Raw genomic sequence first — 15284 nt, forward strand, 5'->3', positions numbered from 1 at the left:
ATTTGGTCTGTCCAGTTTTATTCTTGATGCAACTGAGTGGCTTGCTGAATCATGTCAGAGGGCAGCTAAGAATCAATCACATTACTGAGAGTCTGGAGTCACATGTCGGTCCAACTAGGTAAGGATGGCAGATTTCCGTCCCTAAAGGTCATTATTGAACCAGACGCATTTTTTATGACCATCTGGTAGTTTCATGGTTCCATTGGTATTATTAATTTTTTATTCCAGGTTTATTTAGTTAATTAACAACATTTAAATTCTCCAGATGCCATATCAGGATTTGAACTTGTTATGGCATGGCAGATGTGTGCGCCAGGCGGACCAAATCCACAAGGAAAACTTGGCTGTGCTATCACAACGGTTTTGCAATTTGCATTTATTACAAGATGTGTGCACTGAATTCAGAAGTATTAAATCCACCAAGACCTTTAGAGATTTTTAAATTTTATTATTAATTCATATATTTATTTGCAAAATAAAAGGTTTCAAGCGCATGCATAAGTCTGCAATTACTTACTACCATAATAACTCCTGAAATTCCTAATTAACCTGACCCCAGTTACACCCCCTTTAAGGCAACAGTCCAAAGTAGATTTTAGATTTAAAATAGAACCAGCAAATTAACTCAATACCCACCTGACAGTGGAATTCTAAGTGGCTTTTCCCCAACTTCAGTTTCACTATATAGCAGGCTAATGCACAAATGGCTGGAGGCTTCATTAAGGCTATTTCACACACTCCTGTTAGACCTTACATGGTCTTTCCCCACATAGCCTTTCATTCTCCTTTATATATGTTTCTCTCTTTTTAACATATAAATTCTATTGTTTCATATATCTTTGAAACTGTATCTTCCTCATAAAATAAAAACTTTCATGTTGTAAGTAGTGTCAGTAACTTTTGGGGAAAATAAACAATAGCCTTGCTTATCTGGCTAGTTGTAAACAGACTAAAGGTCACTTTGGAATCCAACAATCCCTTCATTCATTTAAAATTCAATGCAAATTCCCTTCACACATTACATGCTAAGTCAGCAACCATGTTTACTCATTAGCATGCCAAGCACCTAGCTTCTTCTGATGATTTCAAGCTTGCAATCTACTTCACTCCATATGTAATTAAATCATACAGAGAGACCCAACTATAATCTCACCCATCTTCACAATAAGCCAGAAAAATATCGAGAAAATTATTATACTTTCATCCCAACACCTGGGTTATTAGTCCAGGCCTCTGAATTTGCTTGCTTCATAAAATAACGATGCTACTGCACCCATGGTTTTCATTCAAAAATGAGAGAAATTGCACAATAACCAGTTTACCTGTATACCAAAATCTAAACCAATGGCATTCAACGAATTTAAGAGTACCAGACTATTATGCAGACATTGCTCAGGAGCAGCTGGGGAAGTGAACATATTCTCGAAATGAGTTGGAATCTGTGAAGAAAGACAACGCATTGTACTTGTTATTGTACCAATCTACAAATGAAAAGCAGTATTAAATGATTTCAAATTAACTAAATATAGCATTGTTTAGTTAAAAAATCCAGAAAGTGTAAAATAGGTAAGTAGAAAAAGTTTTGTATGATGAATAGGAAACCAACCAAATGATTTGACTTAACCAATTTTAGACATAATTGCAAAAAACAAAACCCAGGAATGCTGCTCGACTCCCACGTTAAAGTGTTCTTAGCTGATTTTTGTAGTAACATAGCTATAATATTTTCAGATCTTTTCAAACCTCCTTCTCCTAATTTTATTCTGACTCTAGAATCTTGGATCATTCTCAACTCTGTAAACTCAATTTTGAGGTATTTATCTATCCCTTGATATCTAGGCAAGGTTTTGATAACATACCTAGCAAATGAACAACAAACCCAGTCTAATAATAGCTTTCAGCTACTGAACTTATCCTATTACCATCCTAAGATTTTATTCTGGTCTTCAAAGTCAATATAATATTAAATCAGAACTCATTGTTAGTTAAATATATTAATCAAAAATTTGTTTTCAATAAACAACCATATTATCACTGTTTCTTAAATGTTTATCTACAATAGAGTAGACAAAATGTTAAACAAGAGATGTAATTCTAAGGTCTAAAATAATCCTTTATAGATAACTTTTAACTACAGTGTTCCTCATTTATTTCAATGCATCACATTGACCTATAGTGACTGGTTGTTTCTCCGAGATTTACATTTCCTTAATGTTCCCATGTTAACCAGGGCAGTCTTTTTCTATGTCCCAGTAAAGAGTTACTGAGACTTCCCAGATTTTAAGTATTTGACTTCTCAAATTCAAAATACAATTGCCAGTCAAGTTCAAATTGAATCAATCAAACAATATAAGTAAGGTCCTTCAAGCCTGTAACCAACAAAACTTGCAGCATCATATCAGGACAGTCCCGGCACAGCATCTATGATATTATTTAGCTGCAGAACTTCATATGGATTACGATTGTCTCTTTAAATCCAATTACTGCCTAGAACTATATAAAAGCACCTTATTTTTATTGGAATAACTATGTCAGCATTATTTTCCGTATCTTACTAGCCCATATCTAACTTCTGATAACATTATAGACTTAATTTTAGCCAATTCAATCTTCTAGACTATTTATACATGAACCATCTGCTTATTGTCACTATAATTTCTTCAAGGTAGCTGTAAATGTAACCGTCACAGGCAAAGCAGTAGGGCTCAGAGAAATAGGCCCGAGGACAACAACAAGTGAGTCACAGGTATGTTTGATGGCTTACTTGATGAAATTGAACCTCATTACATAATATTCCAATGGTGGGCCAAGATAATCCTTTTTTTTGTCCCTGTACTACTCAATTTGGAAATCTATCTATTTTCACTTGCCTCCTACCATGTCCATGGACAGAGAGTAAATGCCATCCTTCCCTTAAGCAAGAACTCAGACATCTTTGTAGAAAAAACATCTTCCACAATAGTAAGAACTTAGAAAGTTTTGGTGTAATTATTAAAGTCATATTTTATTTGCTTTAAATTCTCAAGTTATGGTGGAAGATTTGGTGCAATTAATTGGCTAAATTGTTTTACTATAGGTGCATGCACACTCTAATCGGAGAATTCACGAGCAGCAATTTGGCTTTGTCCTGATGATAAAATTAAAGGGTAAATACATCATCAATCTGGTAAAAGCAAAAAACTGTGGATGCTGGAAATCCAAAACAAAAACAAAAATATCTGGAAAAACTCAGCAGGTCTGACAGCATCAATGCACCCATGGTTGATGCTGTCAGAACTGCTGAGTTTTTCCAGGTATTTTTGTTTTTGTCATCAATCTGGTACCTGACACTGGAAATAAATTCACTAAGATTCCCTTCAGAGTCAAATGGGTCATAAGGTCAAGTTTAGACTGGAAGTTTAGTATCAAGCTGAAGCACTTTTCACTAAAATCTTACATTAAACTTTTAGAATGTCAATGCATCCTATGTGAAAAATAATTCAATTCTGTTTAATGTGATAGATAATATGCAGCGATGTAAATTAGTGCAGCATCAAAATTTACAACCAAAACTTGCTTTTGTCTTGGTACAGAATCTACCAACAGTTGACCAAAACTCCCCGTTTAAAAATAAAAAACAAACAGATGTCAAAAAACATTAAATGCAGTGGCTTATAAAAATATCACCTACCAGATGGGGGCAGTAAGCAGCCACAGCAGCTGCTAGCACTAAACCATCCAACAAATCTAAATCAAAATTAATTACCCAGCGTGTTGGCGGTATAGCACCTATTTAAAAGGAGGGATGAAAGTGCAAAGATAAGACAATCAAGAATATAAAATTAAAATAAAGATAAAATTGTTGGATTTAGAACATATAGTCAAACTTTGTTATTACATATTCATAAGAACAGACAAAACAGATTTTCAGACTTCTACTCTTGACCTTAAAAGAGCTTCATTTGAGACCAAGAAAAGAAAAATTGCAATTAAAAGCCACCTATAGTACCATAACTGATTATGATAGCTTTTGTGTTGTTTTAAAGTTTGATGGAAAGCATTTTGATGAATTCTTATGATAGGAAGGTCAATTAACCATTATGTGCATTAAACTGGGTTGTGAATGATTAGAAACAGGTCCATTAAAATTAAGCAATAAAGTATGATATGGGATTGTGCTGGTGAAGTGAATCTGCTGGATGCGATTATGTTCATATAGCACCAGGACACTTTTTCACATCAGAGTCTTGCCACAGCTAAAATAATTAAGTACTTTTTGAAACATAATTATTATAGAAATACAGGAAGCCAGAGTGAAAGAACTGAAGTATGTGAGGTGGAATGTAAAATTGGAGAAGGTTGCAAAAGTAGAGAACATTGAGGGTATGGTGATATTTGCAAGCATGACTAAAGGATTTGAAACAGGATGTAGTCAATAAGGGCACTAAGGGGTTGAAATTTTCATGTAGGTCCATTTTCAGGTCAAGAATTAGCGTTAAATTGGTCAGGGACCCTCATTATAAATAAATAAGCAGACTTCCAGTGGTAATACTGTTGTTAACTATCGACATCCTAGGGGTTACCATTGGGCAGAAACTGAACTGGACCAGCCATATAAATACTGTGACTGCAAGAACAGGTCAGAAGCTGGTAATTCTGTAGTGAGTAACTCACCTCCTGACTCTCCAAAGCCTGTCCAATCCACAAGACACAAGTCAGGAGTGTGAAGGGATATTCTCCACTTGCCTGAATGAGTGCAGTTCCAACAACACTCAAGAAACCCCACACCATCCAGGATAAAGCAGCCTACTTGATTGGCACCCTACCCACCACTTCCAACATTCATTCCCTCCACCACTGATTCTCAGTGGCAGAAGTGTGTACCATCTACAAGATGCACCACAGCAACTCACCAAGGCTCCTTCAACAGTGCATTGACAAGGCTGACAGGTTCGTGGATAGCACGTTTCAGGACGTGGTCACCCCACAGCTTAAGGAAGTGCAAGCAGAGAGGGAATGGGTGCCGCCAGACAGAGGGAGGGGACCAGGCAGGTAGTGAAGGAATCCGCCAAGTGCATCTCGCTCACATACTGTTTTTCGGCCTTGGAAAACGATGAGAGTGACAGTTCCTCTGTGGAGGCCAACCAGAGGCAAGGCCATGGCACTGTGGGTGGTCCAGGTGCTCGGGAGGGGAGGAAGTGTGGAAGGGCAACAGTGGCAGGGGATTCGTTAGTGAGGGGAGTAGACTGGTAATTCTGCGGCCGTAGACGTGACTCCAGGGTGGTATGTTGCCTCCCAAGTGCCAGGATCAAGAATGTCACGGAGCGGCTGCAGGGCGTTCTGAAAGGGGAGGGTGAACAGCCAGACATTGCAGTCCATGTTGGGATCAATGACATAGGAAGAAAGAGAAATGAGGTCCTGCAAGCAGACTTTAGGGAGTTAGATAGGAAATTGAAAAGCAGGACTTCAAAGGTAGTACTCTCCAGATTACTCCCGCTGCCACGCAGTAGTGAGTATAGGAACAGAAGGATAGAGCAGATGAATGCATGGCTTGAGAGATGGTGCAGGAGGGAGGGTTTTAGATTCCTCAGGCATTGGGACTGTTTCTGGGGGAGGTGGGACCTGTACAAGTTGGACCGGTTACTTCTGAACAGAAACGGGACCAACATCCTCGCGGGGAGGTTGTTAATGCTGTTGGGGTGGATTTAAGCTAAATTGGCAGGCGGATGGGATCCTGTAAAGTAGTTCAGAGGGGAGAGAAGTGAGATGGAGTTAGAAATTAAAGCGCTAGTGAGTGAGTCTGGAAGGCAGAGGAAACATAGGCTAGATAAGAAAGAAGTCAGTTTAGCAAGACTAAATGGAAAATATCTTAATGCAGGGAGCCTGAGGAATAAGGCAGGTGAGTTGAGGGCACAGGTAGGCACCTGGGAGTATGATATCATAGCTATGATCGAGACTTAGCTAAAAGGGCAGGATTGGCAGCTCAACATTCCTGGTTATAGGGTATTCAGATGAGATAGAGAAGGGGATGCAAAGGAGGGAGTGTTGCAATATTGATCAAGGAATCAATTATAGCAGTGATAAGGGATGATATCTTGGAAGGATCATCAAATGAGGCCATATGGGTAGAAGTAAAAAATACAAAAGAGGCAAACATGCTGTTGGGTGTGTACTATGGGCCCCCAAACAGTCAGGTAGAGATAGAGGATCAAATATTTACTCAAATTTCAGAGAGGTGTAAGAATAATAAGGCAGTAGGGGATTTTAACTACCCAAATATTAACTGGGGTAGTTATAATGTGTAAGGTAGGGAGGGAACAAAATTCTTAAGTTGCATCCAGGAGAACTTTTTTAACCAGTATGTAGAAAGCCCAACAAGTGAGGGGGCAGGTCTGGACCTAATATTCAGAAATGAGCCCACACAAGTGGAAAGCATATCAGTAGGGGAGCATTTTGGAGATAGTGACCATAATTTAGGATAGCTATGGAAAAGGATAAGATTGGGCTGGGAATAAAAGTTCTAAACTGGAGAAAGGCTAATCTTACTAAGATGAGATATGATTTGGCCCAAGTGGACTGGGAGCAACTACTTGCAGTTAAAACTGTGTCAGAGCAATGGGGGCATTCAAGGAGGAAATAGCAAGAGTACAGGGCAAATATGTTCCCATAAAGACAAAGAGGGAGCCAAGTCTGGGGAACCCTGGATGTCTAAGGGACATAAAGGTTAGGATTAAGATAAAAAGAGAAGTTTATGGCAGATGCTGAAGGCTCAATACGGCAGAGTCCCTAGAGGATTATAAAAAGTGCAAGGGAGAACTTAAAAAGGAAATTAGGAAAGCTAAGAGGGTGCATGAGAAAGCATTGGTGGGTAGAATAAAGGAAAATCCAAAAGGGTTTTTTTAATATATAAAGAGCAAGAGAATAACTAGGGAAAGAGTAGGGCCAATTAGGGACCACAGAGGTAATCTGTGTGTGGACCCGGAAGACGTGGGTACAGTCCTCAAAGAATACTTTGTGTTAGTCTTCACAATGGAAAAGAAGAATGCAGATATATACATCAGGGTGGAGGACTGTGAAATATTAGAGGAAATTAACATAGAGAGAGAGGAGGTACCAGCAAGTTTAGCAGCCCTAAAAGTGGATACATCCACAGGGCTGGATGAGATGAATCCCAGGCTGTTGAGGGAGGCAAGGGAAGAGATATCAGGGACCCTGGCAGTAATTTTGAAATCCCCTTCAGCCACAGGTGAGGTGCCAGAGGACTGGAGGACTGCTAACATTGTCCCATTATTAAAAAAGGGACGAAGGGAAAGACCAGGAAATTACAGGCCAGTCACTCTAACCTCGGTGGTGGGGAAGTTACTAGAAAGAATTATGAGGGGCAGAATATATCTGCACTTGGAGAGACACGGATTAATCAGCGATAGTCAGCATGGATTTGTTAAGGGAAGATCAAATTTGATTGAATTTTTTGAGGAGGTAACCAGGAGTGTTGATGAGGGTAATGCATTTGTTATGGTCTACATAGACTTTAGCAAGGCTTTTGATAAGGTCTCTCATGGCAGACTGGTCAAGAAAGTAAGAGCCCATGGGATCCTCGGCAAAGTGGCACGTTGGATCCAAAATTGGCTGAGAGGCAGGAAGCAGAGGGTGATGGTAGAGGGGTGTTGCTGTGACTGGAAGTCTGTTTCCAGTGGGATTCTGCAGGGCTTGGTGCTGGGGCCCTTGCTGTTTGTGGTGTCCATAAATGATTTTGACTTAAACATAGGGGGTATGATCAAGAAGTTCGCGGATGACACGAAAATTGGTAGGGTGGTAAATAGTGAGGAGGATAGCTGTAAACTGCAGGAGGATACACTTTTTCCCTTACAGAAGGGTAAATAACCAGGGGGTATAGATTTAAGGTAAGAGGTAGAAGGCTAAGGGGGGAGTTTGGGAGAAGTTTTTTCACCCAGAGCTGGGAGTCTGGAACTCACTGCCTGAAAGGGTGGTTGAGTCAGAAACTCTCGTAACGTTTAAGAAGTATTTAGATATTTACTTGCATTGCCATAGCTTCCAGGGTTATGGTCCAAATGCTGGAAAATGGGACTTGTGTAGTCATATCTTTGTTAATCGGCACAGACACAATGAGCTGAATGGCCTCCTTCTGTGCTGTAAACATCTATGAGTCTATAACGGCACCTTCCAAACCTGCGACCTCTACCACCTACAAAGTCAAGGGCAGCAGATGCATGGGAACACTACCACCTGCAAATTCCCCTCCAAGCCACATACCAACATGTCTTGGGACTATATCACTGTTCCTTCACTGTCACTGGGTCAAAATCCTGGAATTTGCTTCCTAACAGCACTAAGTGTGTACCTACACCACATGGACTGCAGTGTATCAAGGTGCCGCCTTCACAAGGGCAATTAGAGATGGGCAATAAATGCTGGCCCAGCCAGCAATGCTGTATGCTGATGTGAAACAGACTCATGATTTGAACATGGTTTGGCTTTTTACCGGTGATCTCAGAGATTTCATTAAACTATTTATGGGGGTCCTTCAAGAAACAGCTTTGTACAAAATAAACATACAAACATATAAAATAGGAGCCGAAGTATGCCATACGGCCCCTCGAGCCTGCTCCACCATTCAATAAGATCATGGCTGATCTGTTTGCATAATAGCTGTAATATCCCTTGAGCTTGTCCAATGCTTGCAACATCCAAATAAACTCAGGCAGTTCCACAATTGGGAGGTAGTTTTGGATGAAGGCAACCTGAAGACAGCTAAAACACAAGACAGGTGAAATAAATATTCCGACGGCTCTGCACTTTGCAACACATGAAGGTCCTGCTGGAAGAGGTTGGGAGGTAGAGAGGAACTTCCTCACCACACCGAGTTGTTCAGCAGCAGTGCACACAGGTTCTGAAGGACGCAGTGCAAAGAGCATCACCCCCACACACCTGGCTCCAATGTAGGAAAATGATTAATAACCTGACCAGGGATGTTAACCTAAGGCTCCTAACACTGATCTCACATCATTTCAATAACCTTGCACTACAAGTTGTTCCAGCACTAACCACCCATGAGAACAAGCACTCGCCTCCATTCACTACAGAGCACTATCTCCTTCTGCAACTAATGCCACATAGAGCACCTCCTACTCTCCTCACGGCTACTCCCTTCACCTTCACATACATCTGCCACCCAGCACTACTATTTGACCTTGACATGCACATCCTCAAACCATTTCATTGAGCAACCACTAACATTTTCACATCTATTTTCAGACTAAGCTTGCAAACAATATTAGGAGGAGTCAAGGACTGGAGGCAGAGCATCTCTTCAGATTCTCTCCTCACTCACAGATGAAGTCATAAAGATCATAGATGAGTTCCATTAAGAGCATCACAAACATACAGGCTGGAGGACACATCTTGCAGTGTTCTTAAGTACCTTTCAGTCTTTTGCTGAAATCTGCCATTGTGCCCAACAGCTACTCATCTGTATCTGCTTATCCTTCATGCAAAAACTTAATCTTTGTCCTTCTCTTCCCTTTCAGGTTATTAAAATGTAGAACACCCAGAGGATAATGAGCTGACAGAAAGCATCACAGAAAATGGCACTGCATCATTTGGCCTTTCTTTAGCAAACATCAGCTCAGAGACTGGCACTACGTGTACATTAGATGAGAGGTGCTGGGAGGCTCACCACATATTAGTATGCAGGAGAGAAGAATGGACAGTAGGGTCAGGGCAAGCCAGGGAGCAGCTAGTCAGAGGGAGAGCTTACATCCTTGCCCTGCTGCAGAGGGCAGAGATCAAAATCTTAAGAATGCACTGTAGATGCAAAGACTGATGCATATACATCAGGATCTTTTAAGAGTCCTATGCCGCATGGCAGTGAACTTGCGCACAATGGAACAGAACATGAAGCACTCCAGCTCGAGCATGTTTGGGATTATCCGGCAAGACATGCAGATCATGCAGTCAACCATGGAGCAAATAGTCAGTTCTATGAAGACCACAAGGGAGCCCACAATGAAGAAGCCTTGGCTGGACCTCATTTAGAATATTGTGTCCTGTTTTGGTTTCCTCACATGGGGATTGATATTTTCAAAAGAATGCAAAGGAAGGCCACACAATTCCTTGTTTAAACCATTTAATGATCAAGATAGGCTCAAAGAGCAGGGACTCTACACTTTAGTGATGCACAGGCTAAGGTTGATTTGATTTATGTTTATAAGACGATGCAGGGAATAGATTGTGTTTGTGTAGGCAGTTTGTTTCAATTAGATAGGTTTAAGGGGATCAGGGATCACAATTTCAAGTTATGAAAGGCCAGAACTAGTTTAGATGTTAGTTTGTTGTTCTTTTCCCAGAAAATAGTGGAGCTGTGGAATGGGCTACTGACTCATGCGGTGAACAATGATTTGCTGTATTCCTTCAAACAAGGGATGGGCCAATGTCTGGCTGGGGTAGAGATCACCTCATGGAAAAGTCAGATATGTGATATAACAATCAAGGCCAGAGTGGTCTTCTAAGGGATTTGAAGAGGAATTTTCCTATTTGTTTTTTCCTAATTAGCCGATATCATCTTTTTTACCTCTCCCAGGAGAATAAATGGCTTTAGAGTAGGATGGGGTGTGTATTTCTTGTGATGCACAAGGCATTACAGATGTGGAGGGGAGATTGAATGAAGTAGTGGGTCTTTGCCTGTCTGCTATTGCTCAAATCTGACAATTCTGACAGTTTTACTGGGAGCTCAGACTGCTGCCAAAGTGAGTTGGAGTCTAGCACTTCCTCAGCTTACAGGAGCAAGCCTGTTAAGATTTTACCTTCCATTTTTGGGATGCTACTGCCCTGTTTCTGCACAGTTTTTGGTGGGATACAGGTGATCGTTCCCCTCCTGCACTACATGAGGTCAATCTGAAAGTGTTTGCCTTTGGTTTTCATTATTGTAATAGTTTAAATCACAAGGATATCACAGAATTAAACTCTTTCTTACAGAGCTAAAGATTTTCTGGACCTAAGATGGTATATATACCCCTGAAGACCTTCAGCTCATGTCCCCCACCAGCTACAACATCAAGTAGGAGCTCTGGGAGATGACTGAATCAAACTCATCTTAGAAATGTGGCCTACTGGACAAAGCAAAAAAGTGTTATCAGACACTTCTGATAAATTATCTTCAGGATTTCTAGTTAAGGGAGATAGGACATTGGTGAATATGATATACAATCTGCAGTGCATCTTGACACAAAGCTCTGGACTTTGTTTTCCTGTTTGCTCAGTATCTCCATCTTTTTCCAAATTAAGAGAACTGATTAAAAAATCTGGCCCTGGAGAAAAAAAAGTGCCAATCCAATTAATGGAATGACCAAGTATTCTACCCTGAAAAAGGGGCATTGACAACAGAATTGACAACATTTAACGATGGGGTAATCTGTCCCCTATTATATCAACAAGAGATTCTTCTGTTAAAACAGAATCTAACATGCACAAAGTCACTGGTACCCAAGGCTCATAGCTTCTCATTTTAACTGACTCAAAAGTCTGAAGCCAGTCTTATGGTATGAATTTAATTTATCTATGCAGATAATGATTACAATTTGCACTCTATATGGTCTGCCTTAAGATTCCAAATACCACCGAAGTAAAAAGAAAAAGAAAATTCAATCATTTTACATTTACCTTTCTGGCAACATTCCCACACTACATTTCTCATTGTTTCATAGTGAAGGTTGAGCCAAGTCAGCAGGACAAGTTCACCAGTGGAATATATATTGCTGGAAAGGGGCTCAACATTTATGCTTGGGATATTTTCCAAGTATTTGTGATCACTAAAAACACTGTTGATATCCTTCATTGTCAACCGAGAAAGAATCAAAACCTAAAAAAAAAGTCAACTTTATTAATTACAATATCAATCATTTGTCAGCAAAAAAAATCATGCATTAAACATCCAGCAGTAGATATGCACATTGTCCTCTTAAATCTGATTACTATAATTTTAACCAAGCGCAAAATACTTCTTGTATCAAATCAGGCCAATCTTCTACAATGACTTTCCATAATGCCTTCAGTTGTGGATCATTTGCTGTTTCCTCCTGAAGTTTGTTGCACTTATATTGACCAAATCTCATCAGATCGACCTTGAATTTATCTTCTACGTTTATGCCTATGCCATCTACTTGTAGGTCTAGTGAGAGAACACAGTTTTTTCCGGATTGGATAGCCTGCTCAGTGTGTTTGAAGGAACCATTATGCTATTAGATTTGTAATGAACTTCAAAGTCGTAGCCCTGTATTTTTATCAGGAGTAGTTGTAGTCTGGGTGGTGCACTTGTCAGTTACTTGCGCCAAATCATTTCAGCTGGTTTGTGGTCAGTTTCCACAATGAATCGTTTACCAAATAGATATGTGTGGAACCTTGTGATATCGAATACCAAAGCGAGTATCTCATGCTTTATATTCGAATAATTGGATTGCACTTGTGATAGACTTTTGGACCCAAATGCATGCTCCTAACTCTTTTTAAAAAGCGTCAAGCTCTAAGGTCATCTTCTTTCTTGGGTCCCAGAATGATAGAACACATGTTTCCTGACAATGCCTGTTTAAGTGACTCATACTCAGATCAGAAAAATGGAGATAGAACATTAGCTAGGCATGGAGTTACAGGAGAAGCAAAGTTTACAAAGTGTCCAGCAAGGAAAATTGATGGGGGTAAACTGTTTATACTTCAATGCAAGGAGTATTACAAACAAGGTAGATGAGTTAGGGACACAGGTAGACACATGGCAACAGGATGTCATTGCTATAACAGAGATCTGGTTAAAGGAGGGACAAAACTGGCAGCTTAATATCCCTGGTTATAGAGTCTTCAGACACAATAGAGTAGGAGATAAAAAAGGAGGGGTGGGGGGTGGGTAGCACTAATCGTTAAAGAATCAATTCCAGTTGTGAGAAAGGATGATATACTGAATGGGTCAATAAACGAGGCTTTATGGATTGAGATTAGAAATAAAAAAGGGGCAGTCACACTATTGGGAATATACTACAGACCCCCAAATAGTGAAAGGGAGATAGAAGAACAAATATGTAGGCAAATTTCTGCTTGTAAGAACAGGAGGGCAATAATAGTATGAGACTTCAACTATCCTAATATCAACTGGGACTCAAACAATATGAGGGGCACTGAGGGAGAAATATTCATGCGGTGTGTCCAGGAAAATTTTTCAACCAATTAGTGACAAACACAACGAGAGGAGATGCAATTCTAGACCTAGTCTTGGGGAACGAAGAAGGGTAAGTGGGTGAAGTGACAGTTGGCAACCATATCAGGGACAGTGATCACAATTCAGTTAGATTTAGCATTACCATGGAAAAGGACAAAGATAAGGCAGGAGTAAAAGTCTTGAACTGGGGGAAGGCAAATTTTGCAGAAATGAGAAGGGACTTGGCTGAGGTGGACTGGACAGCACTGCTGGAGGATAAAACAGTGGAAAACCAGTGGGAAGCACTAAAAAGCGAGATCCTAATTGTACAAAGTAGACATGTCCCCTACAAAAATAAGAGTGGTACTGCCAAATCTAGACCCCCTTGGTTGTCTACAGGAATACAGGGGAAGATCAAACAGAAAAAGAAAGCATACAATAGGCACAAAGAACTAAGACGAATGTAGGAAGTGCAGGGACAAAGTAAAAAAGGAAATAAGGAAATCAAAGAGAGGGCATGAAAAAAGATTAGCAAGTAAAGTTAAAGATAACCCAAAGTTGTTTTACCAATACATTTATGCTAAAAGGTTAGTTAAGGAAAAAGTGGGACCTATCAGAAATGAAGATGGAAACTTGTGTGTAGATGCAGAGGCTGTGGGAAGGGTTTTGAATGAATATCTTGTCTCCGTGTTTACAAAGGAAAGGGAGGATGTAGATATAGTAGTCCAGGAGGAACACTGCAAGATATTGGACAGGATAGCCATAAAGAAAGAGGAAGTACTCAAAGGGTTGAAATTCTTGAAAGTTGATAAGTCAACAGGGCCAGATGGATTGTTTCCGAGGCTGCTGAAGGAAGTCAGGGAGGAGATAGCAGATGCTCTGAGGATGATTTTCCAATCTTCACTAGATACAGGAGAGGTACCGGAGGACTGGAGAAATGCAAACATAGTTCCATTGTTTAAAAAGGGATCAAAGGAAATGCCAAACAATTATAGGCCAGTTAGTCTTACATCGGTGGTAAGAAAATTAGTAGAATCAATCCTGAGAGATAAGACTAACTGTCATGTGGAAAGGCATGGACTAGTCAGGGATGGTCAGCATGGATTTGTTAAAGGACGGTCTTGCCTCACAAATCTGACTGAATTCTTTGAGGAAGTGACAAGAAGGGTTGATGAAGGTAGTGCAGTGGATGTTGTGTACATTGATTTTAGCAAGGCATTTGACAAGGTCCCACATGGCAGATTGGTTAGGAAAGTAAAAGCCCATGGGATTCAGGGTAATGTGGCAAACTGGATAAAAGGTTGGCTTTGTAATAGGAAACAAAGGGTAATGGTCAAAGGATGCCCTTGCGAATGGAAAGTTGTCTCAAGGGGTGTTCCACAGGGCTCGATGTTGGGATCCTTGCTGTTTTTGTTATATATTAACGATTTGGATGTGAACGTGGGGAGCATAATTGGGAAATTTGCAGCTAACACAAAGATTGGCCGAGTAGTGGATAGTGTGGAGGATAGCCATAATCTCCAAAACGATATAGATGGGTTGGTGGAGTGGGCGGTAAAGTGGCAGATGGATTTTAACATAGAGAAGTATGAGGTCATACATTTAGGGAGGTCAAACAGTTAAAGGGATTACACAATAAATGGGAATATACTAAGATGGGTAGATGAAGTGAGAGATCTTGGCATACAAGTACACTGCCTGAAGGCAGCAGTTCAAGTAGACAATATTGTAAAGAAGGCATATGGAATGCTTTCCTTCATTGGCAGAGGTATAGAATATAAAAGGAAGGATATAATGTTGAAATTGTATAAAACACTGGTGAGGCCACAACTGGAGTATTGTGTGCAGTTCTGGTCACTACATTACAGGAAGGACGTAATAGCTCTAGAGAGAGTGCAGAGGAGGTTTACAAGAATGTTGCTAGGGTTAGAAAAGTGTAGCTACGAGGAGAGATTGGATAAGTTGGGGTTATTTTCCTTAGAACAAAGAAGGCTGAGAGGTGACTTGATTGAGGTGTACAAAATTATGAGGGGAATAGATAGATTGGACAGGATAAAATTGTTTCCCTTGGTGGAGAATTCTAGAACCAGGGGGCATAGATTCA

General features: G+C 40.3%; 1 protein-coding gene across 1 annotated transcript in view; it reads right to left on the reverse strand.

The window, feature by feature from the left end:
• The window catches only part of LOC144691873 (cilia- and flagella-associated protein 47-like), a 647761-nt gene that overhangs the window by 466894 nt on the left and 165583 nt on the right, over window positions 1-15284 (reverse strand). Inside the window, exons 30-32 of the mRNA XM_078560450.1 lie at window positions 11659-11857; window positions 3671-3768; window positions 1323-1439 (exon numbers count right to left, since the gene is read on the reverse strand). Of these exons, the coding sequence (XP_078416576.1) occupies window positions 1323-1439; window positions 3671-3768; window positions 11659-11857 (414 nt within the window). The remainder of the gene's footprint in view (window positions 1-1322; window positions 1440-3670; window positions 3769-11658; window positions 11858-15284) is intronic.

This window comes from Cetorhinus maximus, chromosome 16 (assembly GCF_964194155.1).
Source record: "Cetorhinus maximus chromosome 16, sCetMax3.hap1.1, whole genome shotgun sequence".
Classification (NCBI taxonomy): domain Eukaryota; kingdom Metazoa; phylum Chordata; class Chondrichthyes; order Lamniformes; family Cetorhinidae; genus Cetorhinus; species Cetorhinus maximus.